We start from the raw sequence: 26388 nt of genomic DNA on the forward strand, positions 1-26388 counted from the left end.
ATCCTGCGGATCCTTGGAGAGTGCCGGGTGCCCACCCGCGTCCCAGTGGAATGGGATGGACATGGCAATTGAGGCAGGAGATCCCCCGTCTGGGCTTCTCATTGCCTGAGACCTCACCCCTGAGTGCTGATAGAGTTTCCCTCGTGATGCGTGGTGGTAGATGATCTTTACTGTTTTCTGTAATAATTGCCTGCATTTGCATTTACATTGTGCCCCCAGAGTTCAGAGTTCACATGATTCTGGAGAGCAGACCAGACTGGCTCCTCCACGGGTGTCTGGGGACCTTGCGGGGCATTGGGGGGAGGTGGGCCAGGCCTGGACTTGTGCTGACTGGACGCCAGTGTAGCGAGGGCATCGAGCGCCTCTGGCCCCTTGCACCCCATGAAGCCGGTGGTGGCCCCGTGGCGGGGCCTGGGCCTCTGTGCCCCCTCCTTACACAGCGCTTTCCCAGGCAGCAGTCCCTGGGGCTGGGCTGTTTGCCTGCAGGGGAGCCTGGGCAGGTGCCTGGGGGGGAGGCCCTGCCCGCAGGCTCTCCCGGAAGCCCTGGGGAAGAGGGACGGACGTGTCAGGCTGTGCCCTCTTGAGAGCCCGGCCATCCTGGACCCGCAGACACGCTCCATGGGAGGCCTTTTCTGCAAAGAGGCTGCTGCTGCAGGAGCTCAGCGCTGAAGCTCTGGACCTCGCTTGCCCTCGACATGGTCAGACATCTCCTCCAAGGCAGGCTTCTGGACAGTGCAGCCCCTTCCGAGCGCCTGGGCTGTGGTACGTGGTCTCGGCCTGGCACCACCGCCTCTTCTGATTCCGAAGAGCTGTGCACAGGAAGCAGCTTGGTTCCAGAGGTGTCCGTCTGTCTTAACGACACATGTCTTCGGGCTCAGGAATTCTAGCAGACCTGTCCAGGAAGTATTTCTGAATAAATGAAAATTATCAGAGAGGAAACTGTCCTCCCTGGGGGCCCACCATTGCTCCTCGGCTTGGCAGCGAGTATCAAGGGGACTGATTTTGTTTTCATTTTCACTTCTGATGCACCGTGAACGATGGTTTTATAGAATACAGTGGCATGGTCCCGTGCTGCTGGTTCGGAGTTGTCAAACTGCCGCCAGTGTTCCCAAGGCCTTATTCTCCATTTTTGCATGTTGCCCTGCACTGGTCAAAGTCCTGGCCTGGTTGGGGGCCACACCTGAGGCTCTGCTGTAAGGAGTTTCATACTGGCTTGGAATCACCTTTCAGAAGAACCTGGGTGCAGAGAAAGAATATCTGAAGTTCTGGACCTGGTGCTGGCTTTCAGCAAAAGCGGGTGTTTGGGGAGTGTGGCAGTCAGGGAGGGCTTCCTGGAGGAGGTGGGTCTGAGCAAGCTCTTGGTGTGGGTGCTTGGAGGGCCCGGCGCAGCTGCTGTCCTGCGTGAGAGCCTTGCTCCACCAGAGGTGCCCCAAGCCGAGCAGGGGGGCTTAACCGAGACTGTCCCTTGCTGTCTGTAGAGTGCGCAAAATGTTGGACCAAGTATGGAATCCGCCATTTCCCCTGCCCATCGCCAGAGAGCAGCCTGCAGGACCCCTGTGTGGGTGAGGATGGGGACGGTGACCTGGGGCCAGCTGGCACCCCCAGAGGCCCGAGGGCCAGGAAGCGAGGTACTTCTGCTGGGATGCTGGGTCTTGGGGTCCCAGGGAAGGCCACGCAGAAATGCCGAGCCCTAAGGTGGGAGGGTCAGTGGGTGGGGAATGGACTCCCAGGGGCTTCGGCCGGGGAGGATGGGGAGCTGGAGCAGGGGTCCCGGCTCGTCTCCACCTTCACCCGCACTAGCCCTTTCCTTCCCCGAGGACAGCTGATGGTGTGGCAGGGCTGGACCAGGGATGTTGCCAGGCCGTCAGGGCCCTGTGGGCTCCAGGGAGGAGGCTGGCGCTGCAGGACGGAGAGGCAAGGGCTGGCCCAACTCCTGTGGCCCCTGGGCCCAGAGCCTGCATCTGCCTTGCAGGGGTGGCTGGGGGGCTGGCAGGAGAGTATAGGGGCCTTGGTGTGCCCTTCAGGGGACCTCTGTGTGGGAGGGGCAGCCATGGCTAGGACTCAGCCAGCTGTGCAGAGGTCAGCGGCACCTGAAGTCGTCTTCTTGGTCAGGACGTCTGGCATGTCAGCGGTTATTGCTGTCCCCGGGTAAGCCCTGGCCCTGGCCCCAGAGGGCCTGCTCCTTGTGATGGAACGGCTGCCTTGCCTTCTCACCCCTTGCACCTGACATCAGCTGTTGGAGGCAGTAGGGCCGGGGAGGGCCTTTCTGGAGACAGATGGGCACCATGGCCCAGAAGCGAGGTCCCTCACAGCTCCGCACCCAGCCAGGCAGTGGCAGGGCCAGGACTCAGACCCACGCCTCTGGACACCCAGTAGGGAAGCAAGTACTGTTCTGAACTGGAAGCCAAAGAGGAGGCTCCCCAGGAGCCGCCCCCGCCCTGGCCAGGGCCTTAAACACCCGCCTTTTGGTGCCTTTCCAGGGCCAGGGGTCACGCCCGATGGCAGTGGGACGCCAGAGCCCACCTCGCTGCCCACTGGCCCGCAGAAGGAGCTGGCTGCACGGGCCCGTGGCCATGTGGCCAGCACTACCCGGGCCAAGAAGAGGAAGCCCAACTTCTGCCCGCAGGAGACGGAGGTGCTGGTGGCCAAGGTCAGCAAGCACTACCAGCTGCTGTTCGGCAGCAGGCTGCCGCGGGCCGAGCCCGCCCGCAGGTACCGCGTGTGGAGCCGCATCGTGCAGGCGGTGAACGCACTGGGCTACTGCCGCCGCGACCTCGCGGATGTCAAGCACAAGTGGCGGGACCTGCGGGCTGTGGTGAGGCGCAAGCTGGGCGAGCTGCCGGGGGCACCCCAGGCCCTGGCCCTCACGCCCCTGGAGCAGGCCGTGGCCAAGACCTTCTCCTGCCAGGCCCCGCCCTCCGAGGGCCTCGGCCCTGAGCCGCACAGAGGTGAGTTCCTCGCCCAGCTCGGCCAGCAGGAAGCTCGTGGCCACCGATGGCTGCCGCCCTCCTCCCCTCTTCCCTGTGATCTCTGGATCCTTCTGTATTTCATCCTCGGCTCCTCACTCCCGCCGCCCGATGGGCCCCTGGAAGCTCCGGGCATCCAGGGGCTCGTCCCTCCCTCAGGGTTGCAGAGGGGAGCCGGGCACAGACAGGACGCAGCTCTCTCCGCAGGGCACCGAGTTCCTGCCTTCGGGTCATGACCCAGAGCAAGAAAGATGTGTCCTCCAGGCAGCGTCCTGGCAGCGCTGACCCCGGTTCCTCCCCAGTTCTCTCCCTCTTGCTGGTTTGGCGTCCAGGAGAGGCCTTGCCCGGGCTGGGCTGGCCCCGAGGCATCAGGGTGGGCAGGTGGGGACCTGAGGCCCTGGTTATCTCCATCCTCCCGGGCAGAGCCCGCCCTGGCCTTTCCGGGGCATTGCTCTCGTTGGGCCCAGCGCTTGGGGGCGGTGGCCGGGGTCAGGGCAGGCCTGCTGCCTGGTGCCCAGAAAGCAGTGGGGCCGCGCTGAGTGTGGACGGGCGCCATCCCGACTGCCTGCGGCCCCCGTGGGATGGCTGTGTGAGGCCGTTGGGGCTGCAGCCATGGGGCCAGGAGGGGCAGGGCGCCTGGTCCCCCTGCCAGTCCCGCTGCCGGTCCTGCTGCGGTCACGTCTCCTGCTGCCCTGGGGCTGGGCTGGCTGGAGTGGGGGCGGTGGCGGGTGCAGGCCCCCTGCAGACCGGCCAGCCCACTCTTGCCCCCAGCCCATGTGAGGTCTGCGGGCTGCTGTCCTTCAGCGCCGTCTCCCTCCCCATGCCACCGTGCTGAGGACTGACCAGAGGTGTGGGTGTTGGCAGCTCATCCTACCCACACTCAGGAGGGCATACTTGGCAGTCCGTGTCCCGTCCATGCTGGGGGCGGGCTCCTCACCGTCGGAGGAAGAGCATGGGAATGTCTGTGTGTGGACACGCAGCCTTGCTTTCTTGGGGGTTTGGATGAATTCCCGAGTCAGATTGCTGGTCCCACGTGAGAGTGAGTTCAGCTGTCAGAAGCTGCTGCCCCGTCGTCCACAGCAGTTGTATGAGCTCAGGCCTCTGCGTCCTTGCTGGTGGTCACCCTGATTCCCGCCTCCCTGGGCTGACGGGGGAGGGCCCTTACTGCAGTGTCAGCCTGCTTCAGGCAGGGGCTCGTCCTGCGCTTTCTGTCCATCCGTCTGACCTTCTTCCAAGCAGTGTCTGCTGACCCCTGCGTCCCTCTCCTGGCCCGTCGTGTGCAGCCGCTCAGTCTTGATTCTGGAGGTAAGGGATCCACCAGACCCCCTGTGGATCCTCGCTGCGTTCATGCTTGAGCCTGGTGGGTTTGGGGTCGAGGTTCCATAGGTATCCGGTCTGGCACTGTTGGAGGAACCCGGAATGAGCCGGAGCCCCGTTCTCATGTTTCTCTTGATCTGTGTCACTGCTTTTTCAGCCCTCGCTGTCTGATTACGGAAACTATAAGTCAGTCTTGAGTGAGTGATCATTTCCTCCTCCTGTTTTCTGAAAGGGTTTCTGTAGAATTGGTATTATGCCCTTAACTGTGTGGCCACCATCCGAGACGGCATTCTTTCTCTGTGGGAAGAGTGTCAGCACGGTCCCTTCAGCAGCCTGTGCCGCCTGCTCTGCGGCAGCGAGCTTCACGCTCGGGTGTCTTTCCGGGGCCTTGCCCATTGACCCGAGTTGACAGAGGTGCTGGCTCCACATGTTCCTGAAGGTCCTGTCGTCCGAACGCCTGTAGGACCTGTAGTGAGAGCTCCTCTCCCCTCCTGTTGTTGCTAATTGGTGTCTTTTCTATTTGTTCTCTAATCTGGCTGCAAGTCTATTAGTTTTATTGATTGTTTCAAAGAGCCAGGTTTTGACATCATCAATTTTCTCTACTTACCCATGCCAATTTAATTGATTTCTGCTGACCTTTAATGTTTCCTTCCTACATTCGGGTTAATGTGTTTCTGTCGGATCATTGACTGGGGACTTCTTTTCTAATGTAAGTATTTATTGCTATAAATTAGGCTTGCCGCATTACTTTATTTACATGCATTTTTATATAACTATCTTTTCATTCAGTTTACAATATTTTCTAATTTCCTTGGTGAGTTTTTTCTTTTACTAAAAGCATCACTATGAACAAAGCTAGTGGAGGTGATGGAATTCTAGTTGAGCTGTTTCAAATCCTGAAAGATGATGCTGTGAAAGTGCTGTACTCAATATGCCAGCAAATTTGGAAAACTCAGCAGTGGCCACAGGACTGGGAAAGGTCACTTTTCATTCCAGTCCCAAAGAAAGGCAATTCCAAAGAATGCTCAAACTACCACACAGTTCCACTTATCTCACATGCTAGTAAAGTAATGCTCAAAATTCTCCAAGCCAGGCTTCAGCAATATGTGAACTGTGAACTTCCTGATGTTCAAGCTGGTTTTAGAAAAGGCGGAGGAACCAGAGATCAAATTGCCAACATCTGTTGGATCATGGAAAAAGCAAGAGAATTCCAGAAAAACATCTATTTCTGCTTTATTGACTATGCCAAATCCTTTGACTGTGTGGATCAAAACAAACTGGAAAATTCTGAAAGAGATGGGAATACCAGACCACCTGACCTGCCTCTTGAGAAATCTGTATGCAGGTCAGGAAGCAACAGTTCGAACTGGACATGGAACAACAGACTGGTTCCAAATAGGAAAAGGAGTACGTCAAGGCTGTATATTGTCACCCTGCTCATTTAACTTATATGCAGAGTACATCATGGGAAACGCTGGACTGGAAGAAGCACAGGGTAGAATCAAGATTGCTGGGAGAAATATCAATAACCTCAGATATGCAGATAATACCACCCTTATGGCAGAAAGTGAAGAGGAACTAAAAAGCCTCTTGATGAAAGTGAAAGAGGAGAGTGAAAAAGTTGGCTTGAAGCTCAACATTCAGAAAACGAAGATCATGGCATCCGGTCCCATCACTTCATGGGAAATAGATGGGGAAACGGTGGAAACAGTGTCAGACTTTATTTTTTGGGGCTCCAAAATCACTGGGGATGGTGACTGCAGCCATGAAATTAAAAGACACTTGCTCCTAAAAGAAAAGTTATGACCAACCTAGACAGCATATTAAAAAACAGAGACATTACTTTGCCAACAAAGGTCTGTCTAGTTAAAGCTGTGATTTTTCCAGTAGTCATGTATGGATGTGAGAGTTGGACTGTGAGGAAAGCTGAGCACCGAAGAATTGATGCTTTTGAACTATGGTGTTGGAGAAGACTCTTGAGGGTCTGTTGAATTGCAAGGAGATCCAACCAGTCCATCCTAAAGGAAATCAGTCCTGAATATTCATTGGAAGGACTGATGCTAAAGCTGAAACTGTAGTACTTTGGCCACCTGTTGAGAAGAACTGACTCCTTGGAAAAGACTCTGATGCTGGGAGAGATTGAGGGCAGGAGAAGGGGATGACATAGGATGAGATGGCTGGATGGCATCACCGACTCAATGGACATGAGTTTGAGTGAACTCTGGGAGTTGGCAATGGACAGGGAGGCCTGGGGTGCTGTGGTCCGTGAGGTCGCAGAGTCGGGCATGCCTGAGCAACTGCGCTGAGCTGAGCTGGGCCTGTTGTGTCTGGCATGCTGTCTGTAGAGTTTGCCTCTGTCCTATCTGACGTCTCTCCTGTGGACTGAGCGGGGGCAGCAGAGCTGTCCCTGACCTTTAGGGCACGATGGAGTGGCTCTGAACCTGAGCTCCATTGTGGTGCCTGCTGGCCATGCGGGGCCGTGGTACATGGCCGGCTGTAGGTGGCTTCTCTCTGGTATTGAAACCCGTGTGTTTAGGGATGAATCTGCCACTTTGATGGTTGCTTTGTTTCCCCTGTGTTCTTATTTCTTTTCTCTCTTCTCCTTCCTTTCTTCAGAGTGTAGTGTAGTGTTGTATGTGACCTCTGCTGTGGGCTCACGGGTGTTTCTGATGGCGGTGGCTTGGAGTGCATGACAGGTGTTTTTAGCGTCCCCTCACGGAGCAGCCTGGCCTCCACCAGGTGTGTGAGCGCCTCCCCGGGCTCCCACCTGCGCCCGCTGCACACACACACTGGCTGACACGGTGTTCCTGGCGGCCCCTGCCCCCTTACTAGACCAGGAACGAGACAGGATGTCTCTGCCTGCCTTGGGCTTACCCACCGCAGCCTTCTGCTCCTCCCGCAGATCCAGGGCCCCTTTGACCTGACAGACTCCCTTTAACATTTCCTGTCCTGCATCTCTTTCCAGCGGGAAGAGCTTCTCAGCATTTTTTGCCTGACAATCAATTTTATTTTGCCTCTGTTTTTGAAATGTATCTCCACTGGGTATAGAATTCGGGTTGACTGGTTTTTTTCCTTTCTTTCAGCACTTAGAGGTGTCATTCCATGGTCCTTCGGCTTCCATGGTTTCTGAGGCTGCTGTTTTTCTGGGGAGCGGGCTTGGTCTCTTTGTCTTTCCCTCCATCCCCCGCTGAGCATCGCAGCCCCTATTGCATCTCTGGGGCTCTGCTAGGCCCCTGGCGGGCAGAGCTGGGAGGAGGTGACTCTGTGAGCACGGTGGCCCTGGGCTCCTGTAGGCTGCACAGTGAAGGTGTGACCCCCTCCCCTGTCTCCTTGCAGCCACCCAGATGGACCCAAGTGACCTCCAGGAGCTGTTCCAAGAGACGTCAGCCAACATCTTCCAAATCAACTCCAATGGTGAGTCTGTGCCTGGCCCTTGCCCTGCCCTTGTCCGGGCTGCCACGTGTATTGCAGGGGGTCAGGGTGACATGGGGTGGTGGACAAGCCTGTTAAGGTGCCCTCTCCCGGCCCGGGTGACTCAGGACCGCAGGCGGGGTGCAGTGTGAGCCCAGTGCTGTGGTCTCAGGCCGGGCTGTGGCCTTGGCAGGTGCCCCTCCGCCCCCGTCTTCCCTCCTGCATCTCACGCCTGTGACCTGCCCGACCGGGGGCAGTGTGTCAGAGCCTCCCTCAGGCCAGCAGGGCCCACTCACAGGCCACCGGGGCTGGGGTGGGGCGAGAGCCATGCCCCACGAGGCCTGGGCTTGTCCTCAACCCGAGGGACACAGAGATGTGGATGCGAGGCAGGCAGGGCTCCCCACGCCCTCGTGGCAAGGGTTGGTGTTTGTCCCGAGCCCTGAGCTCTACCAGGTCAGAGAGTGCTGACCCCGGGAGGACGGCAGCCCCCTCCCCAGACCCAGGGAAGCCTCCTGAAGGCAGCTCCACAGAGCCCCTGAGCCTTACGCGGGCCTGGACCCTGGTCCCAGACTATCTGGGGAGAAGGCTGGCCTGGGCCCTGCTGGAGTGTGACTGATGCTGTGGGGGTGGCGGGCTTGAGGCCTTGGCATCCTGGCTCCAGCAGGTGCAGGGTCACTCCTAGCCTTGGCACCCACGTCCCTGGGCAGAGGCAGGGTGGGTGGCGCACCCGAGTGGGGACCGCCTGGTGGAGCCCTGGCTGCTCCTGACCCTGGCCCCTTCTCCCGCAGTGACCTCCTTGGAGCAGAGCCTCCAGTCCCTGGGGACGCCGGGTGACACGCAGGAGCTGCGGGACAGCCTGTGAGTGTGTGCAGTGCCCGTGGGTGTGCACGGGTGTGCCTTGCACCGCCCAGCACACCACCCTCTCCGCACACCAGCCCCTCAGCTGGGTGGGCGCATTGGTGTCATTCCAGCAGGGGCTCAGCCACGTCCCGTGACACCCGTGTGACACACCTGTGCACAGGTGTGCTTCCAGGTGGGGGGTCACATCCCTCGCTCACCCTTTGCCTCACTGACTGTCCCCACACTTGCATACAACACACCAGAGCACACTTGTGAACACCCCTGTGGGGACGCTACATGACGCAGGCTGCCTTTGGCACGGCCAGTGTACAGGTGGTGGGCACGCAGGCTGGACAGGAGGGGGCTGTGTGCTTGGGGTGGCCTCTGGGGACCCCCCGGCTCTTCTCTCAGACTGGGTTGGGCTGTGTCGGGCTGCTCTGGGGTGAGGTTCTGCTCCCTCAGGGTCAGGGCTGTGGAAGAGAAAGCAGGTCTCTGCAGGGGTCCAGCCTGGCCAGCATGGCCAAGGCTGCCAGGTCCTTCTCAGGGCATCCTGGAGGCCACCGTGGGGGCCACCCTGGAGCCCTGTGGGCTGTGATCCCAGCATGGCTTGGAGTGGGGGCTGCCTAAGGAGGAGGCCTGCGTCTGAGCCCTTGACCCCTTTGCCTGAGCCATCCTGCGTGGGAAGGGATGCTGGGGGTGGTGGACCGCAAGAGCTGGGAGGGGCGCAGGCTGCTGCCAGGACCGTGTGTCTCTTCCTGGCATTGGCATCCATGGGAGAGGCCAGGGCCTCTCTCCCGGGCGGCCTCCATCTTAAACCTGTCCAGCTCAGAGGAGGCACTGGGGCCTGTAGGTCCTGGGGAGGCTGGGTGCTTGGGCCGAGCTGAGCCTGGTGCCCCAGGGGAGGGATGCAAGGACCTATCCCCTGAGCACTGTGCCTGGACCCAAGGACCTTCCTAGTTCTGTTCCATGGCTGTCCAGCTTTGCCAGCCCCCCTTCCCCCCATACCGCCACCCTCTGCTCTGCAGGGCTCCTGGGATGGAGGCTGCCCTGTAGTCTGTGGGCCATGTGGGGCCTCCCCGACACCCCCACCATTGCTCTTGGCCAGACGAGCAGTCCGGGGCCCCCAGAGGAGAACCTGTCCTGTGGTGACATTTTTGATGGCTGGTCCCTGGGAGCAGGAACCCCAGGGGCCAGTGCCTGCAGATGCCTCCTTGTCGGGTCTCAGCAATTGCCTGCCTTCAGCAGCTGCCCCATGTCCCTGAGATCCCTGGCTGGCCCCTCGCAGGGCATCTTACGGTTGGGGGATCCTGGACGGGCGCCTGGCTGCACTCCGAGGTCTGGGCTGGTCACCTGTGGGCTCAGTGTTTTCTGCCCTGGTGATTCCTGATGCTCCGGAGTTAGCAGTTATGGCAGCAGAACAGGACTTCCTCAGGGCAGGACTCATACCTGCCCTCGGCTCCTTGCATCCTGCCAACACCCTGGAGAGGAGGAGGGCAGGCAGTGTTCTTTCCATTTTACGGAGGAGCACTCTGCGGCTGAGACCGGACACAGGGCCAGGCCACGCCTCTCAGTGGGCCCCACACACCCCACACACCCGCTGCACCTCTCAGTGGGCCCCACACACCCACCCGTCCTCCCTGCCGTCCTCCCTGCTGTCCATCCACGCTTGCGGGCCGGGACCGCCCCGCCCACTGTCTGCCCACCCGCCTGCCCGTCCTCCCATCCTCCCTTCCATCAGTCCACCCATCCTCCCTGCCGTCCGTCTACGCACGCAGGCCGGGACTGCCCCGCCCACTCTCTGCCCGCCGGCCCACCCTTCCATCCTCCCTTCCGTCAGTCCACCTGTCCTCCCTGCCGTCCATCCACACTTGCAGGCCGGGACTGCCTCGCCCAGTCTCGGGGTCCAGAATGAGGCACCCGAGGGCCCTTGGCAGATTTTGTGTGCAATTCTGTTGTAAATTAGTCTTGGAGTTTCCTTTTTGAAGTAGCCTGCATTGTTTTCCGATTGTGGAAGTAGCATATGCTCCCTGTGGGAACTTGGACGCCCAGGACATCGGAGGAAGCGCTGTGAGAGTGTTTTGCTGTTTCCTGCCAGCCTCTCAAGTCCATAGGCGTTTTGTAGAATCGCATTTAAGTGAATAGTGTTCTAGATCCCACTTTTGACGCTGGGGATTGGGGGTGCGCGTGCCCCCGTCACACACTGGGACCACGCCCCTCAGGGGTGCAAACTCACTGTCCAGCGTGCATGGTGCTGAGCTGAGGCGCTCGGGCTCCTCCATCTTCAGCATCAGGAACTGCCACGAGAAAGTGTGGGCCTCCTGTGCTGCCGCCTGGGGGCCCCTGGGGTGGTGTCCCTGGGCTCAGGCGGGTGGTTTTCCCCACCCTGGCCCAGTGGCCGGAGGGTGTCATCACTGGTGGTTTGGAGAAGGGCACGGGCCCTTCCCTGGACACCCCTGGCTCTCCACGCAGCCTCAGCTTCCAGGTCCCCAACCTGCTTCGTGCCTTCCTGGCCGCCTGCACCCCCAGGTCCCCTAGCCCTCTTACCCTTTCTCCCCGCCGGGAGGCCCCTGACCAGACTGCCTACCCCTCTGGTCCTGGCCTTCCAGAGCCTTCCATGACCTCTGCCCTGGGGGAAGCTGTGTATCTTCTGGACCATTAGCATTTCCAGAGGACTTGAGACCAGCGCAGGGTTTTCAAGTCTGTGTTTGTTCCACGTTGACAGTTGCCAGCTCTTTTTGCCCAAAAAAGGACATTAAAAAAAAACAAGTACACTATCATCCATTGTGCCATTAAAAAAAGGCATTTCAGTGGTTGGGATCTGATCACAGGAGGAAAGACAGTCTTTCAGATTGAATAAGTATAGGTAGTTTCACAAGAGGCTTACAGGGTTGAACCTGTTTTCCTCATCTTACATGAGACAGGGGTGGGCTTGGTCATCCCTGTCGCCCGCTGTGAGTGGCCTGGTGCCGCCCCCAGCATGGGCTCCCGGACTGGCCGAGGTGGCCCAGTTAGTGATGGTGGGGCTTGTCGGCGTCAGCCCAGGGCACTGCTGGGCCCCTCGGGAAGGGCTGCTGAGTGGATGGTCCTTCCAGGAGCCCCGGGCAGGAGGTCTGCCCCGTGGCCTCAGCTCTCCGCTGGACCATGTCCAGCTACATGCCGAATTCCTGCCTTCTGCTCCTCAGTGTGGCATGGCTGGGCCCTTTCCTGGTTGGGGTCAGCTCCTGCAACCGAGCCTTCAGCCCTCCCTCCACGGCCGCCGCTGCCCATCACCCCCTTTGTGTGTGATGCCACTGCTGGCATGGCCTGCCTACCCTGCCCCGGCTCCACCTGTAGCCAGCCCGCCCCTCCTCTTGCAGACGTGCCAGGCTGGGGCGCTGGGCCCTGGGCTGCCTGTGTATCTGGCCTCAGAGCCCCTCCCTGGACACAGAGGGTGTGAGGTGGGAGTCGAGGCTGATACTCTTTAAATACGATTATGCCACTTCTCAAAGAGACCGACCTTTGAATACCTTGGCACCTTTTTCAGTGCTTACTCGAGCTCTCCACGTGGGTGCATTTGGGGTGATTCTGTTTCACTTGTCACTGTCCTGAGACAGCGCTGTGTTGTCTCAGTCACTGAAGCTTGTGGAGTCTAATGTCAGCGTGTACGTCCTCCAGCACTGCCCATCTTTTCTGAAGTTGCTTTGCATACTTCCAATTGGCGGGTTCTCTGGTGTCTGCCCCTGGGGCCAGGCCAGGGCCCTGCCCTTGCTTGGGCCTGTGAGCCCGCAGGACGCCTGTGGACGGGGTCTGCCCAGAGTCACTCTGTCCACAGGGCCTGAGGTCAGCCTGGTCTTTTCAACCCTCTGAGGTCACACTCAGAATCTTAAACTGGAGGTCTGGCAGAGACCCTGGGCCAGGGCTCCCGTGTTCCTGGATCTGGAGCTGGGCCTCTCACTGTGGCCCCTGGAGGGACAAGCTGTCCTCAGCGCTGGGCCTGGGGCCGTATCTGCGGCCACCCTGCTTCTTGGCCCCAACCAGTGCTGACCCCAGGGGCCCCTGCATAGGGAGGGCTCACGGCTAGGCCCAGGGGGTGCAGGAGCTGCGGCTGTGTGCAGGGGCCCTGGGGGCCTGGGGACACTGGCCTGAGCTTACAGCGTCACGTCTTCCACGGCTCACCTGCCCCGTCGGGTTGCTCCCTCTCGCCCGCCCCTCCCTGGGCCCGTCCGCTCCAGCTGCTCTGCCTGGCTTCCCCCTCCCCCCATGAGCCCCTGCCCACCCTGCTGCCTGCTGTGTCATTGCCCTTTCCTGCTGCCCCTCCCCCATCTTCTCCCCCTGCACCCCCGTGCCCGCCCCCCCAGGCGCACAATGCAGCAGGAGACCAACCGCACGATCGCGGCCAGCGCCGGCGCCCTGAAGCAGACGGCCGAGCTCCTGCGGGGCTGCCCCCAGGTACGTTCCGGGGACTGGAGGGCTGCAGGGGCCTGGGCAGAGGGTGGGGCGAAGGATGCCAAACACGCGGCCGCTCGGGCAGACAGCGCGGGTGCCACCATTCGCTGGGCACCAGCGCAGGCTGGACAGTGGTGCGGGCGCCTGGTGGCCCCAGGCACGCGCCCTCAGGGGCAGGCCTAGCAGAGCTGGTCTCAGCGGCCGTGGCTGGCCTGCTGCTGCCCCGCAGCCCCTTCCTGCCTCTGGGCTTGCGTGGGGCGTGGTGGCAGTGAAGGCTGGGTTTGGGACTGGAGATGCAGGGCCTGGTGAGTGTCGCGGCCCTCCCAGCAGCTGATGGGAGGCGCTGGGGCTGCAGGGGCCTGGGAGCCTGTGTCTGAGTCCTGGTTCCAGGGCCTGAGACTGACACGGCTCCGGTGGTGCCGACGCTGCCTGCTGAGAAGAGGGTGGGGCTCCTGGTGGTCCGGCAGTGCCAGGATCTAGGGCCTGCCTTCCTGTTTCCTCGTTCATCTGTATGTCCTGAGCACTGGCTCTGTGCCAGGCATCATTCTGAGACTAGGGTGCAGAGGTGAACAGGAGACGAGGTCTCGTTCCATCGGGAGGGCAGAGGCCGTGTGTGAGTGCTGAGGTGCTGGGGGGCGGATGGCCAGTTTGCTGCCTGCGGTTCTGATGTGGGTGTGAGATGCAGCCTCACCTGCGGTTAGGTGCTTCAGGGCTCGGCTCCGCCCCCTACGTGACCTTCAGCTCGGGCCTGAGACCTCCTGAGCTGTCAGGTCAGGTCAGCTCTCAGGGGGCGTAACACCTCTCCCCAGAGTGGTTTGTTCTGGGGACCGGACAGGCATAGCATGTGAGAGCTGCAGGCCGCGTGGATAGTGCGGATGGGGTGTGGGGGGGTGTGTGTGTGTCCTCGTGGTTAGTGCGGGCGGGGTGTGTGTGTGTGTGTGTGTCCTCGTGGTTAGTGGGGGCGGGGTGTGTGTGTGTGTGTGTGTGTCCTCGTGGTTAGTGCGGGCGGGGTGTGTGTGTGTGTGTGTGTGTGTCCTCGTGGTTAGTGCGGGCGGGGTGTGTGTGTGTGTGTGTCCTCGTGGTTAGTGCGGGTGAGGTGTGTGTGTGTGTGTGTGTGTGTCCTCGTGGTTAGTGCGGACGGGGTGTGTGTGTGTGTGTGTCCTCGTGGTTAGTGCGGGTGGGGTGTGTGTGTGTGTGTGTGTGTCCTCGTGGTTAGTGCGGGCGGGGTGTGTGTGTGTGTGTGTCCTCGTGGTTAGTGCGGGTGAGGTGTGTGTGTGTGTGTGTGTGTCCTCATGGTTAGTGCGGGCGGGGTGTGTGTGTGTGTGTGTCCTTGTGGTTAGTGCGGGCGGGGTGTGTGTGTGTGTGTGTGTCCTTGTGGTTAGTGCGGGCGGGGTGTGTGTGTGTGTCCTCGTGGTTAGTGCGGACGGTGTGTGTGTGTGTGTGTGTGTCCTCGTGGTTAGTGCGGACGGTGTGTGTGTGTGTCCTCTTGGTTAGTGCGGGCGGGGTGCGTGTGTGTGTGTGCGTGTGTGGGTTGGGTGGAGGTGGTGTCCGTGGTGATGCTGGCTGTCCCCTGGAGCCTTTGCTGGCCTTTGAGAGGATGGAGGTGGTGGTAAAGTAGGCGGGGTGAGCCCAGCTCTAATGACGGAGGGAGTAGAGATGCCCGTGAGGCTGGGGGTGGATGTGGTGCAGGTGCCAGGCAGGCTGGGAGGGGCCCGGGAGTGTGCCCAGGGATGGAGGCGCGGCAGGGACGGGATGCGGCCTTGGCTGACTGTTGAAGCTCCATTGTCTCTTTGCAGCAGGAGCGTCTTCAGCTAGACCGCCTGAAAACTCAGCTGTCAGACGCCGTCCAGCACTATGGAGTGGTGCAGAAGGTGAGGCCCCCAGCAGATGCCTTGAGCACCTGCCCTGGGCCAGCCTGGGACAGTCCCATCCTCCAAAGCAGCAGGGCGCCGCCTTGCAGACCTTTGATGGTTGCCAGGACCCGGCTGGTATGACCTCAGTATGTGTGCAGTGAGGGACATTTCCTCTGGACTGCTGCCCCAGAGGGTCCTCACAAGAGCCCCCTGGAGGTGGGAAGACAGGTGTGTCTGTGCTCCTGCCCCCGCCCACTGTATGGGAAGAGGCCGCCCAGCAGACTGTCCACAGAGCCCTCGGGCAGCAGATTGTCCGCAGAGCCCTGGGCAGCAGATTGTCCGCGGAGCCCTTGGGCAGCCCCACTCTCCTGCAGCTGAAAGTGCTTCACTGTTGATCGTTGTCCAGTATTTTGTGTTTATCTGACCATTTCTTCTCTCTTCCCCACTTTTTGTGTTCTCCCCACCTCCCTCCTCTTGTACTTTATCCAACAGAAAATTGCAGAGAAGTCCAGAGCGCTGCTTCCCACGGCACAGAGGGGCGGCAAGCAGCAGGTAGGTGCTGAGTACTTACTGTGGTTAGTGGGTGTTAGGGGACAGCATAGAATCCATGCCCTTGGGACTCCAGGGAAGGGCAGGGAGGACCAAGCTCTTACTGTATAGCACAGAGAGCTATATTCTATACATAGATTTAAATATGTATGTGAGAAAGGAAGTGTGAAAATCAGTGATCCAATTCTCAATCTCAAGTAGCTAGAATAACAACAAAAAATTAAATCCAAAGAAAATACGTAGGAAAAAGCAGAAACCAATGAAATATAAAATAGATGCACAACAGACAAACTCAACAAAGCGAAAGGTCAGTTCTTTACAATGAGTAATGAAATTAAGTCCTACAAGACTAATCAAAATACAGAGAGAAAATACAAATTACTAGTATCAAGAATGAAAATACATGTTACTAAAGCTTCTAAAAATGAAAAAAGTAATAAGATAATATGAGCAGCTTATGCCTATCAATTTAACAACTTAATGAAATACAAATTTTTAAAGAAAAATGTAACTTACCAAGATGTGTAAAAAATATGGAAAGTGCAGTATTTATTAAAGAAATGGAATCCATAATTTAAAAACATCCTAGCAATGAAACTTTAGACCAGATGGCTTTAGTGATGAGTTCTCTCAAATATTTGAGGAATAAGTAATACCAGTTTATACAAACACTTACATACAGTATAAAAAGAGAATACCTCTCACCTTGCTTTATGAGGCTAGTAAATTTTAATTCCAAATTCTTATGAGGACTTTGCAAGAAAGAAAACAAGATGTCTTATAAGCCTAGAAGCAAAGACTCCTAACCAAAATATTTTAAAAAAAATTCTTTATTTGGCTGCAGTGGTCTTAGCCGTGGCGTGTGGGATCTCGTTCCTTGACCAGAGATTGATCCCAGGCCCACTGCATTGGCAGCGTGAAGTCTTAGCCATTGGATCACCAGGGAAGTCCCCTAACCAAAGTATTAATAAACTAAGTCTAGCAATGCATCGGAGAAGGCGATGGCACCCCACTCCAGTGCTCCTGCCTGGAGAATCCCAGGGATGGAGGAGCCTGGTGGGCTGTAGTCCATGGGGTTGCTAAGGGTCGGACACGACTGAGCAACTTCACTTTCACCTTTCACTTTCATGCATTGGAGAAGGAACTCCAATGGGTTCCTTCTCACTCCAGTGTTCTTGCCTGGAGAATCCCAGGGACGGGGGAGCCTGGTGGGCTGCCATCTATGGGGTCACACAGAGTCGGACACGATGGAAGTGACTTAGCAGCAGCAGTAGCAGCAGCAATGCATAGAAAGATAATACACCATTCTAAAATGGAATTTATTCTAGGAGTGCAAGATTGGTTTACATTCAGAAATAATCAGAATAATTTATCATGTTACTACAGTAAGAATATCTACTTGATCATCTCAATAGACATGGAAGAGCATTTGGTAAAATTCAGCATCCACTTAGGGAGATGCAAAATTTTCCACAAACGAGTACTAAATAGGAATGCCTTTAATCTGATAAAGCATGTCTTCAAAAGTCCAGCAGTCAGCAGTGCCCTTACTGGTGAGATATTAAAATCTTTGCTCCTGAGAGAGCGGGTGAGACATGGTGTCCAGCACCGTTGCTTCTGTTCTTCAGTGTACTGCAGGGAATATCCACTGCAGTAAGACAGGAGAAAGAAAGAAAAGGTGCAGAAACCACAGACAACATGATTGTGTAACTAGAAAATCTGAATGAATCTGGCAAAACTTAGAATTAATAAGTGAATGTAACAGGATTTCTGTTACTATGTTAATGTGCAAGAAAATACTGTGGGTGCCAGCAGAAGACAATTTGGAAATGATGTTAAAAAGAGACAGCACTTACCATAGCATCAAAACTAGGAAGAAACGTATGACCAGTTGTTTAAGCCTCTATATAGGAAACTGCAAAACATGACTGAAGAGAGATTACAGAAGATTAAATGACGGAGGGGCACACTGTGTGTGTAGACTGGAAGGTTTGGTGTATAAAGAAGTTGGTCCTCACTGAGTGGGTCTATACGTTCAACACAATCCAGATAAAAAGCCTAGCAGGTTTTGAATGTGTGTGTAAATTGTCAAGCTGATTACAAAATGTACATGGAAATACACAGGGCCCCAAATAATGAAGACAGTGTTGAAGAACAGAAGTGGAGGATTTACACTCCCAGGTATCAGAACACAACCTAGAGCTACAGATATTAAAACAGTGTGGTATTTGCCAACGGCTAAGCTAACAGACCGGTGGGAGCAGAGCTGCGTGTGGACGCAGATGCACACGTACGTGGTTGCCTGGGCAGCGTGAGGAGCACTGCCGCATGGTGGGAGATGCAGGATCTGCACAGAGCTTGATGCTGATTGGCTGATGGCTGAGCTGGGGAGGGTCCTGTCGGGCATACGGCAAGTACAGGTCCAAACACACCGCCCTCTGGTCTCTGTGTCGGAGCTGGTGGGGAGCAGCATGCAGGACCAGACATGCATGCAGGTGGCAGCCGGCTCAGGCCGTGCAGACCTTCCAGGCCAGGGCCATTGCTCTGTGGCTGGAGAGGCACTGGATGACTCTGGGCACCAGGCTGCCACCCCCAGCAGATCCTTCCCCTCAGCTTGCCCGGCTCAGACCGCCTTCTGGGATCACAGATCTGGATATGAACAGTACGGCAGTGAAGTGTCTGGAAGCTGCCCTCGGAGGCTGTCGTCCTCTTGCACAGATGAAAACGCACTTACTGTGAAGAAAAGGTGGTAAAGTTGACCTTGTTAGAGTCTGGACACCCCTGAGAGTGAAGAGGCGGCCCATAGAACGAGCAGAGGCACTTGCACAATGCACATCTGAGAAGGATTTACGTCCACAATGTGTACAGATCTCTTAAAAATTATAAGTGCAAATGGCTGCTTACCTAACATAAAAGGGCGAATGCCATGGGGGGCACATTGCAAATGGGACGTTGGAATGGCTGATGAGCACTTGGATATGCTTAGCGTGTGTCGTTGGAATCACGCAGAGTGAACCCACGGTGCTTCATCTCTGCACATCTTGCACCCACCAACACAGCTGAAAAGAACAGGTGAAAACCTGGGAGAAGGCCGCGTGCCCGGGAAGCTGTGGAGCAGCTGAAGAGCTCACGCACTGGACGGGAGTGTGCGTGGCGCCCCTACTCTGGTCGCTGAACGTGTCTGTGGAGTGAAAGGTCTTCCTGCCTCAGCCTTGCAGCTCCTCCCAGGTGTGTACCCAGTGGAAAGTCACGTCAAAGAACGCTGAGCACAGCGCGACACACAGTAGCTGATGCCTGGGGGAGAGCCAGCCCAGAGCATTTGTGCTGAGTCCGTGCGTGAAAGACTGGCAGCAGAGGGGATCGTGGCCAGCAAGTCCTGGTGACCTCTCAGACATGTGCTGAGCGCAGAGGACAGAGGTCCAAACGGGCTGGAGCAACAGGCAGAGTCGGAAGCCAGACAGCCCTTGCTTGGGGCGGTGTCCTGAGTAGGGGCCTGGAATGTATATCTTGACCTGGAAGTCTTTCCTTGGTTAAAGTTCACAGACCTGTCCACGTATGATTTGTGCCTTCAACTGCTCGTGCCCTGTTTCAGTAGAATGTTTCCTAAAGGGGAAGAGAACGGCCAACATGCTTCTGAGAAGTTATGAAAGGTGATTTCCAGAAATTTTCGCAAGCTGTAGTGGATTAGCTGACACTGCAGATTCAGCCTGGGGATGCTGTGCTGATGCTCCAGACTTTGGGGCGGCCATCTGCAGGCTGGTGGTCCTGGCAGGAGTAGGGGTGCCCACCTGTTCTCCAAGCCGAGCGCCGGTGTGGCTGGGAGCAGGTCGACCTTGGCTGTGTTGGCTGCCACCTCAACTGGCTTCTGGCTCAGCCTCCAACCCGGGTCAGGCCCAGCCGGTGGGCAGCCCCTGGGGGCTCCTGGGCCGGCTGCTGTCCCTAGGCAGGGCGGAGCCCGTCCCGCGCCAGGAAGGCTCTCCAGCGTGCACTGCCAGCGCCAGTGCGGCGTGCGGTCCCCGGAGCCCCGTGTTCCCGGGCTACAGCAGCAGAGACCACCTCACCTGCACATCTGCAGGGGGCTCTTTAGTCGTGTTTCCCCTTCAGAGCTGTACCCCGGCGGTGGCTCCGTTACTTAACACAGGGCCGGGGAAGGATTGAGCGTCTCGCCAGTCCTTTGTTCCGGGCCTTGCAGAGCTCCCAGAGATGTCCGTCAGCTGACCACAGCCTTTGCTGTTTGGAGGAATGGATGACCAGTCTCGGGGCTGCTGCACAGAAGCTGTGTTTTCCAAGAGTGAGACCAGCTCTCGTCCTGACCCCTGCCCTCCTGCCCGGGTCATGGATACTCCCATGCAGACCCCTGGGTCAGAGTTTGTGAGACAGTGGCCTGTTTCCCAGAGCTCCTGAGAGCCCTGGGTCCTGCCTGGCCACTCACTGGCCTCCTCGAACCCTCACTGGGCTCCATCTTTTCTCACGGGAAACTGCTTGGCCCCCCTCCCACCCAGCAGTCACATTGGATTGTTGGATCATGGGCGTGAAACGGACATGTCAGAGCAGGACCCAAGCCCTTGGCCTTGGAGCGAAGAGAAAGCCGCCTTTGTTGGCTGCCTGGTGAGCTGGAAAACCATCCCCCGGCTGTGTCCTGCGCTGCAGCCCCAGCGCCCTGCCAGCAAACCCTAATCCTGGCTTCAGAGCTCAAGACCCAGACCAAGGCTTTGTAAGAAGACAGGGTGCTTTCTAATCATTCAGGAGGGGTCTGGGCAGGGCCAGCTGCCTCTTCTTCCCTGGTCCCTTGTCCTGAGCCGCTCGGGGAGGGCGGGCCATACCTGTGGGGGCCAGGGTGCGCACCCTCGCCTGCACGGAGGCTGGCCCCCTCTCCTTGTGCTTTCCGGGGGCTTCCATGGAACCAGACTCCAGGCGGCCAGACGTGGAACCTTGTGCACTTGCTCACGTCGTGCGTCTGAGTCACTGTCGCTGGCCCGCCCACGCTCCTGGTTGTGCTCCCAGCCCATACTGGCCAGGTTCTGCTCATGGCAGGGCTGCTGAGGGTGTGTCCATGCCTCAGTCGCCGGGGTCATGGCCTGGGCTCTTCCCACGGGAGGTGCTCCAGGTCAGTGGAATCAGTGGAGTTCAGGGCCAGGTGCCCTGTTCTGGAGCAGCCTCTGCTGCAGGGAGGGGTGTATTGTCGGGGTCCCTTGCAGGCACAGGGCCCCCAGGGCCCCATGACTCACTCGCATGGGGACTTCCGGCACCCCATGGCCCGTGACTGGGGCTTTCACACATGCTTCCTGGTCGGGGCCTCGCCCTCATCCCCATCCACCCTGTCCATGGCTTTGGACACAGCCCCATCACATGGACACGAAGGCTGAGGTGGGAGAAGTTAAGAATGAGCCAGGTCACACAGCTCATCAGCAGAGCTGAGCTCTCCCAGTCCCCTCGCCTTGGGGGCCTGGGGCGTGCCGTCCGTGAGGGGCCCCAGGTGCCATTCCTCCTGCTGGGAGTGCGGGTGTGCCCGGCAGGGGTGGGGTGGACACAGGCCGCGGACCACAGGTGTGGGCCGCTGTTCCCGTCTGGTGGAGGAGAAGGCCGAGGCTGAGTACACGTGACGGGCCTGGGCCTCCGGCGGGGCCGGTTCCGGGCCTGACCTGATGCGCCCCACAGCCCAGGCGGGGCTGGGGCCGCAGAGAGGAGGAAGTGTGGGCATGCGGCCTGGCCCCGGCCAGCCCCCACCAGCTGCTGCCCGCTTGGCACCGCTCGCTTCCTCCGCCCACAGCGGGAAGGGAGGTGATAATTGCCACCTTGGACGAGAAGTGCTCGTCAACAGAGTTTTTAGATCTTTTATTTTATATTCATCCATCCACGTGTTTATTTATGTAAAGGCCTCCCTGGCTCTGGGGATGAGGTGAACACGTGGTCTGGAGGGAGCGCACTGGCTCTGGGAGGAGGATGGCTGCATGTGGATGCGCCCCTGTGACCATGGGCGCACGCCCACCCTCCTGGGGCCTGCTGCAGCCAGGCCTGGGACAGCCCGAGCTGAGCGCTCAGGCTGCGGGCAGGGGCCCGGTGTCTGCCCCCCCATCACGGTGGCCCCAGCACCCGCGGCCCTGTGGGGCAGCCCCGACTGACAGGCTGGGGTCCAGCCCCCGCAGAGCCTGGCTGGGGGCTCCCGGGTGCCTGGTGTGGGCCTGGCCCGGCAGCAGTAGGCTGTGCAGTAATTGGTCTGTGTCTCGGCAGAGCCCCCAGGCCGCCTTTGCTGAGCTGGCTGACGACGAGAAGATCTTCAACGGGGGCGATGGTGTGTGGCCGGGCCACGAGCAGGCGCTGCTTCCCGAGATCACCGAGGAGGACCTGGAGGCCATCCGGCTGCGCGAGGAGGCCATCCTACAGATTGAGGTGCGGCTGCGTGCACAGGCAAGCACGCACGCGCGTGTGCACACGGGATGCCCCTGAGTCCTGGCCGTGGCCAGTGGGGGTTAGGCTGGCCCACGCCCAGCACACCGAGGCCTGTTCCCGTCTGAGTCCAGGGCGCGGGACCTCTGCTCGCTGGGCCTCGCCCGAGCTCGGCCACGCGGGCCACCCATGGAGGGCACAGAGTCCGGGGAGCGCATGTCTTGTCCCCGCCCGCCTGTGTTTACCAGCGGGGGCAGCCGTCTGACCTAGAGCCTGGAGCCCGTGCCTGGGGGGCACAGCCAGTCCCCAGGGCTGCCTCCATCACTGCACACGGAGGTTTCCAGAGGGTATTTTGTTCTGATGAGGCCCTTCGACGCCCAGAACAGTTCCCTAAGGATAGCGTTTGGTCGAGCAAACTGCCGGAACTGAACTGGCGATTTGGTGGGGCTGCGAGCAGGTGGCGGTGGTGCTGGGGGTCCAACCTTGGGGCGGGGGCAGGGCCGCTGGTTTCTTCCGCTTCTTGGTGTGTGTGTAATGCATGCCGCCAGACATTCCCCTCGCCAGGTATGGTCTCTGACAGCTGCCAGAGGTGTGCAGGCCCCTGGGTGGGTGTGCGAGGGTATGAGTGGATGTGCAGGAGCAGGTGTGCAGGTGAGTGTGCAAGCTAGTGGGTGTGAGTGTGCACCGGGGCCTGTCTCCCGTTGTGGGAAGTGTGTTTATTAGGACGTGGCTCTCGGGGTGCTCGGTTCTCTTGGTGGTGGCCCCGAGCCCCTGAGCGTGTGTTCCCTTCTCCCTCAGGGCCTCGGTTTTACCTGCAGGAGGAGGTGCTGGGGGCCTGCCTGCCCCCCAGACCCCAGGAGCTGTGTTTCTGGAACAGAGTTTCCCTGAAGCAGCTTCTTTTAGAAAAACAGGAACTTGGGCTAAAAAACTGAGTCACTGGCTGAGGACCCGTCACTGTGTCTGCAGTGGGCAGGTCTGCACTCCTGAGGGTGGTGGACGCCCCCCTTACTGCTGCCCCCTGGCCCACTCTGCCCAGCAGAGCTCCCCCTCCCCACACCACACTCCACTGCTAGAGAGGAAGGCAGCGTACGGCCATCTCGGAAGGCAGGCCTCTCCTGCCGAGCTGCTCCAGGAAGGACTGGACACACAGACGTCTTTTCCTGCTGTTGGCACACGAGACCTGCTTTCCCCGAGAGCTCAGAACAGTCAGGGGCCCCTGTGCCACAGCTCCGGGGGCTGGCAGGCCTGTGGCGAGAGGGACCCGCTGCTGCTTCAGCTCGAGAACTGAAGCCCTCTTAGGAGGACCCTCCGCCACACTGGGGTCAGGCCGCCTTGGTGGGATGAGGGGCTCCAGGGTTGACGTGGCCTCGTCCGGGCGTGCAGGATGCAGAGGTGCAGGCTCCACCACAGGGCCCAGCTTGGGGACACAGGTGGGGTGGGGTGACCCCCTGGAAATGGGAGCTCCTGAGCAGGGGCAGGCTCTACTCTGAGATCCAAGGCCCAGCAGGTCGTGGGGTTGGTTTGCTCAGGGGGTTGCCTGTGCCTTGACGGCCTCTCATGGCTGACATGCTGCAGGAGGGGACCCCAGGGTGGGGTTAGGGAGGCCCAGGCGCTGCCAGCCCGTCCTCGTCTGAGCGGTGAGTACGGTGGGTTCACGGGGGCCGTGGACAGGACCTGAGGCCAGCCTTGCCGTTCCGCTGTGTCCTCACCTGTGTGTGGGTGACGCGTCAGCTGGAGGGTGATGGCCTGGGGTTGCGGTCAGCATCCCTCGTCCCTCCTCCCCTCCCTACCCCCGCCCCGTCATCTTTGAAAATGGGAAAAACAGATTGTCGTTGGCCATCACACAGCCCCCCCCAGGTTTGCAGCTGTCCTGATACCAGCACACAGGTCTGGGAGGAGGCTAGGCAGCCCGGCGCCTACCTGTGGCAGCAGAAGCCCGTCCCGGAGTGGGTGGTGGCCCTCGCCCCTCCAGGGGCGCCTGAGCCCCACTGCCCAGGCTTCTCGAGGTTGTCCGTCTGGGTCTGCAGGGCCAGGCTGCCGTGAGCAGAGCCCTGGGGAGGGGCTGTGGGAGCAGTGTCGGGCCGACACGTGGGACATTTCTCTCCCTGGCCACTGCAGTGTTTCCATGTGGCCACTGCTTCCTGCACCCCCACTCTGCCCCCACGTTCCCAGGGGGCACTGCACATGTGTGGTTTATGCACGCACAGCATCGCTGGATGGAGGGAGACCTGTGGTCCCAGAGCCCCTTGGAGGCCCTGGGCTGCCCTCAGGGACCTACCTATTGGCTGGGCGGAGGGGTGTGGACAGATGGGAAAACCGAGGCCCGAAAAGTGGGATTACAGTCGCAGCCAGAGGCTCGCCGCCTTGCGTCCCTTCGTGTTCCTCTCTGTTTTCTGCCTCCTGGCCCACGATGGGTGTTTTCATGGCGGGTGCCAGGCCGGGAACAGCCTGGCGCTGATGGGGGCAGACTGATGGGTCCACTCCCTGTCCCTCCTCCCCCAGGTCACCCTCTGGACAAAATGAGGCTTCGGGTGCCTTGTCCTGACTTTAGGTCCAAGTCTCCGCTAGCCGGCTGGTCTAGCAAGCTAGGCTGCTTGCCTCGGTCATTGCTTCTGTGAAACGGGTGGGTCAGGGCACCTGGGCTTGGGGCCAGGGGTCAGGTGGTGAGTGGGCAGGAGGGTGAGGGCTGCTGGGGCCACTGTTGATTCTGGGCCCTTGCCTGGCTCAGTGGCCCCTGGACCTGCCCAGTTAGGTTTCAGACGAGGGTGTCTTGTTATTTGGGGGGGTGGGCACCTTGAAGACCTCCACCCAACCTCCTGGGGCAGCCCATCCCCTGGCAGCACCAAGTGTCCTCCGAGGCCCCCTAGGGGCTCTCTGTCTGTGGGCGGATGAGATGCCCCCGCCGCCCTCTCCCCTCTTGCCCCGCAGGCCCCCCAACTCCCGTGCTGGGCTCCTGTGCCAGGCTGAGGGGAGCTCGGAGCCCGCAGGAGCCAGGCCTGCGGGCGGGCCGCTGTGAGGGATGGGTGCGCACAGGGCCCTCTGGGGCGCCTCTGGGGCTCCTCCTCCCGCCCTGACTCAGTTGCTCTCTGGCCTCCCAATCGAGGGCCCCTCTCTGACGTTGGTCCCAGGTGAGTCAGCACATGGATCCCAAAACTCCCAGGGCCCCGAGGGTCAGGGTATAGGTGTCACTGGGGGACACTCAGGTCACGGGCTGGGGGTGCTTGGCAGACAAAGTGGGGCATCCCGGTCCACCGTGGCGACTCCTGCAGCTCAGGCCGAGATGGGGGCTGGGAGACAGGGTGGGCCGCTCCCGAGCGGCAGGGGTGTGCCTGCCAGTCCCCTTTCCCGGGAGACCACCCTCCCAGAGGGCGGGGACGGCCTCCAGAATGGCCTTCTCCCAGGGGCAAGGACGTCTCTGGCCAGCAGCTTGTCCAGTGTCCCCACCGCGGCAGCCGGCTCGCTTAGTGGGCCTTCGGCACATTTGCTGTTGGCCAGATGCTAACGGGTGACCCCCGCTCCGTCCCCGCAAGGCCGCCCCCCACTCTGCAGGCCCCACAGGGCACCGTGCTCCTGCCGCCCTCTGGCTGGCTCTCGGGCACATCCTCCCGGGTCCTCTGGGGGGCGGCCATCTCCAGCCCTGGAGCGGTGTGGCCCTGCCTCGCAGACCTGGGCTCCTCGCTGCCCCCTCAGTGGGCTCCCTTGTCTGACCCCCTCAGTGGGGCCAAGGTCACTGGGCCAGGACCTGGCCAGTGCGTCCCTCCGCCCCCGCCCCGAGCCTGGACCCTGCTGACACTTCAGCACCTCGTTCCCTTTTATTTTCAGGTTTTGGCTCAGGTGTTCCGTATCTAAGGTTTCATTTCCTTGCGTTGTTTAGCATGCTGTGTAATTAATTATCTTGTTAACCATTCCTTTTCCTGCAGGAGACTGTAAGCCCCATGGAGGCAGGGGTGTTGGCTATCTTAGTCTGGCTGTGTTCCTGCACCTGCAGGATGCCTGGCACTGCCTGGACTCTCAGGGCCTTTCTCTGGGACAGAGGGAGGGGCTGGGGGGATGGATGGGTGGTGGGGGATGGATGGATGGATGGGGATGTGGATGGATGGATGGATGGTGGGGGTGTGGATGGTGGGGGATGGATGGATGGGGATGTGGATGGATGGGTGGGAGATGGATGGATGGGGATGGGTGGATGGATGGATGGATGGTTGGGGTGTGGATGGTGGGGGATGGATGGATGGATGGGGATGTGGATGGATGCATGGGGGATGGATGGATGGATGGATGGTGGGGGTGTGGATGGTGGGGGATGGATGGATGGTGGGGGATGGATGGATGGTGGGGGTGTGGATGGTGGGGGATGGATGGATGGTGGGGGTGTGGATGGTGGGGGTGTGGATGGATGGTGGGGGTGGATGATTATTGGGGGATGGATGATGGATGGATGGATGGTAGGAGGTGGATGATGGGGGTGGATGGTGGTTGGTGGATGTGGATGGATGGATGGTGGGGATGGGTGGATGGTAGGGGTGGATGATGGATGGGGATGGATGGATGGATGGATGGTGGGGGTTGGATGGATGGTGGGGGGTGGATGGATGGTGGGGGAGGGTGGATGGTAGGGGTGGATAGTGGTTGGCAGATGT

The 26388-nt window shown here is 59.4% G+C and overlaps 1 protein-coding gene across 5 annotated transcripts in view; it reads left to right on the top strand.

Moving 5' to 3' along the window:
- TSNARE1 (t-SNARE domain containing 1) overlaps positions 1-26388 on the top strand; it is a 118809-nt gene that overhangs the window by 41429 nt on the left and 50992 nt on the right. For 4 of the 5 annotated variants that reach the window (XM_055545682.1, XM_055545679.1, XM_055545683.1 and 1 more), the window contains exons 3-10: positions 1479-1628; positions 2481-2948; positions 7620-7697; positions 8483-8552; positions 12872-12962; positions 14756-14830; positions 15305-15364; positions 21593-21751. In XM_055545682.1, the coding sequence (XP_055401657.1) occupies positions 1479-1628; positions 2481-2948; positions 7620-7697; positions 8483-8552; positions 12872-12962; positions 14756-14830; positions 15305-15364; positions 21593-21751 (1151 nt within the window). The remainder of the gene's footprint in view (positions 1-1478; positions 1629-2480; positions 2949-7619; positions 7698-8482; positions 8553-12871; positions 12963-14755; positions 14831-15304; positions 15365-21592; positions 21752-26388) is intronic. The other variant, XM_055545680.1, reaches the window with a different exon arrangement.

The sequence above is a fragment of the Bubalus kerabau genome, chromosome 14 (genome assembly GCF_029407905.1).
Source record: "Bubalus kerabau isolate K-KA32 ecotype Philippines breed swamp buffalo chromosome 14, PCC_UOA_SB_1v2, whole genome shotgun sequence".
Classification (NCBI taxonomy): Eukaryota; Metazoa; Chordata; class Mammalia; order Artiodactyla; family Bovidae; genus Bubalus; species Bubalus kerabau.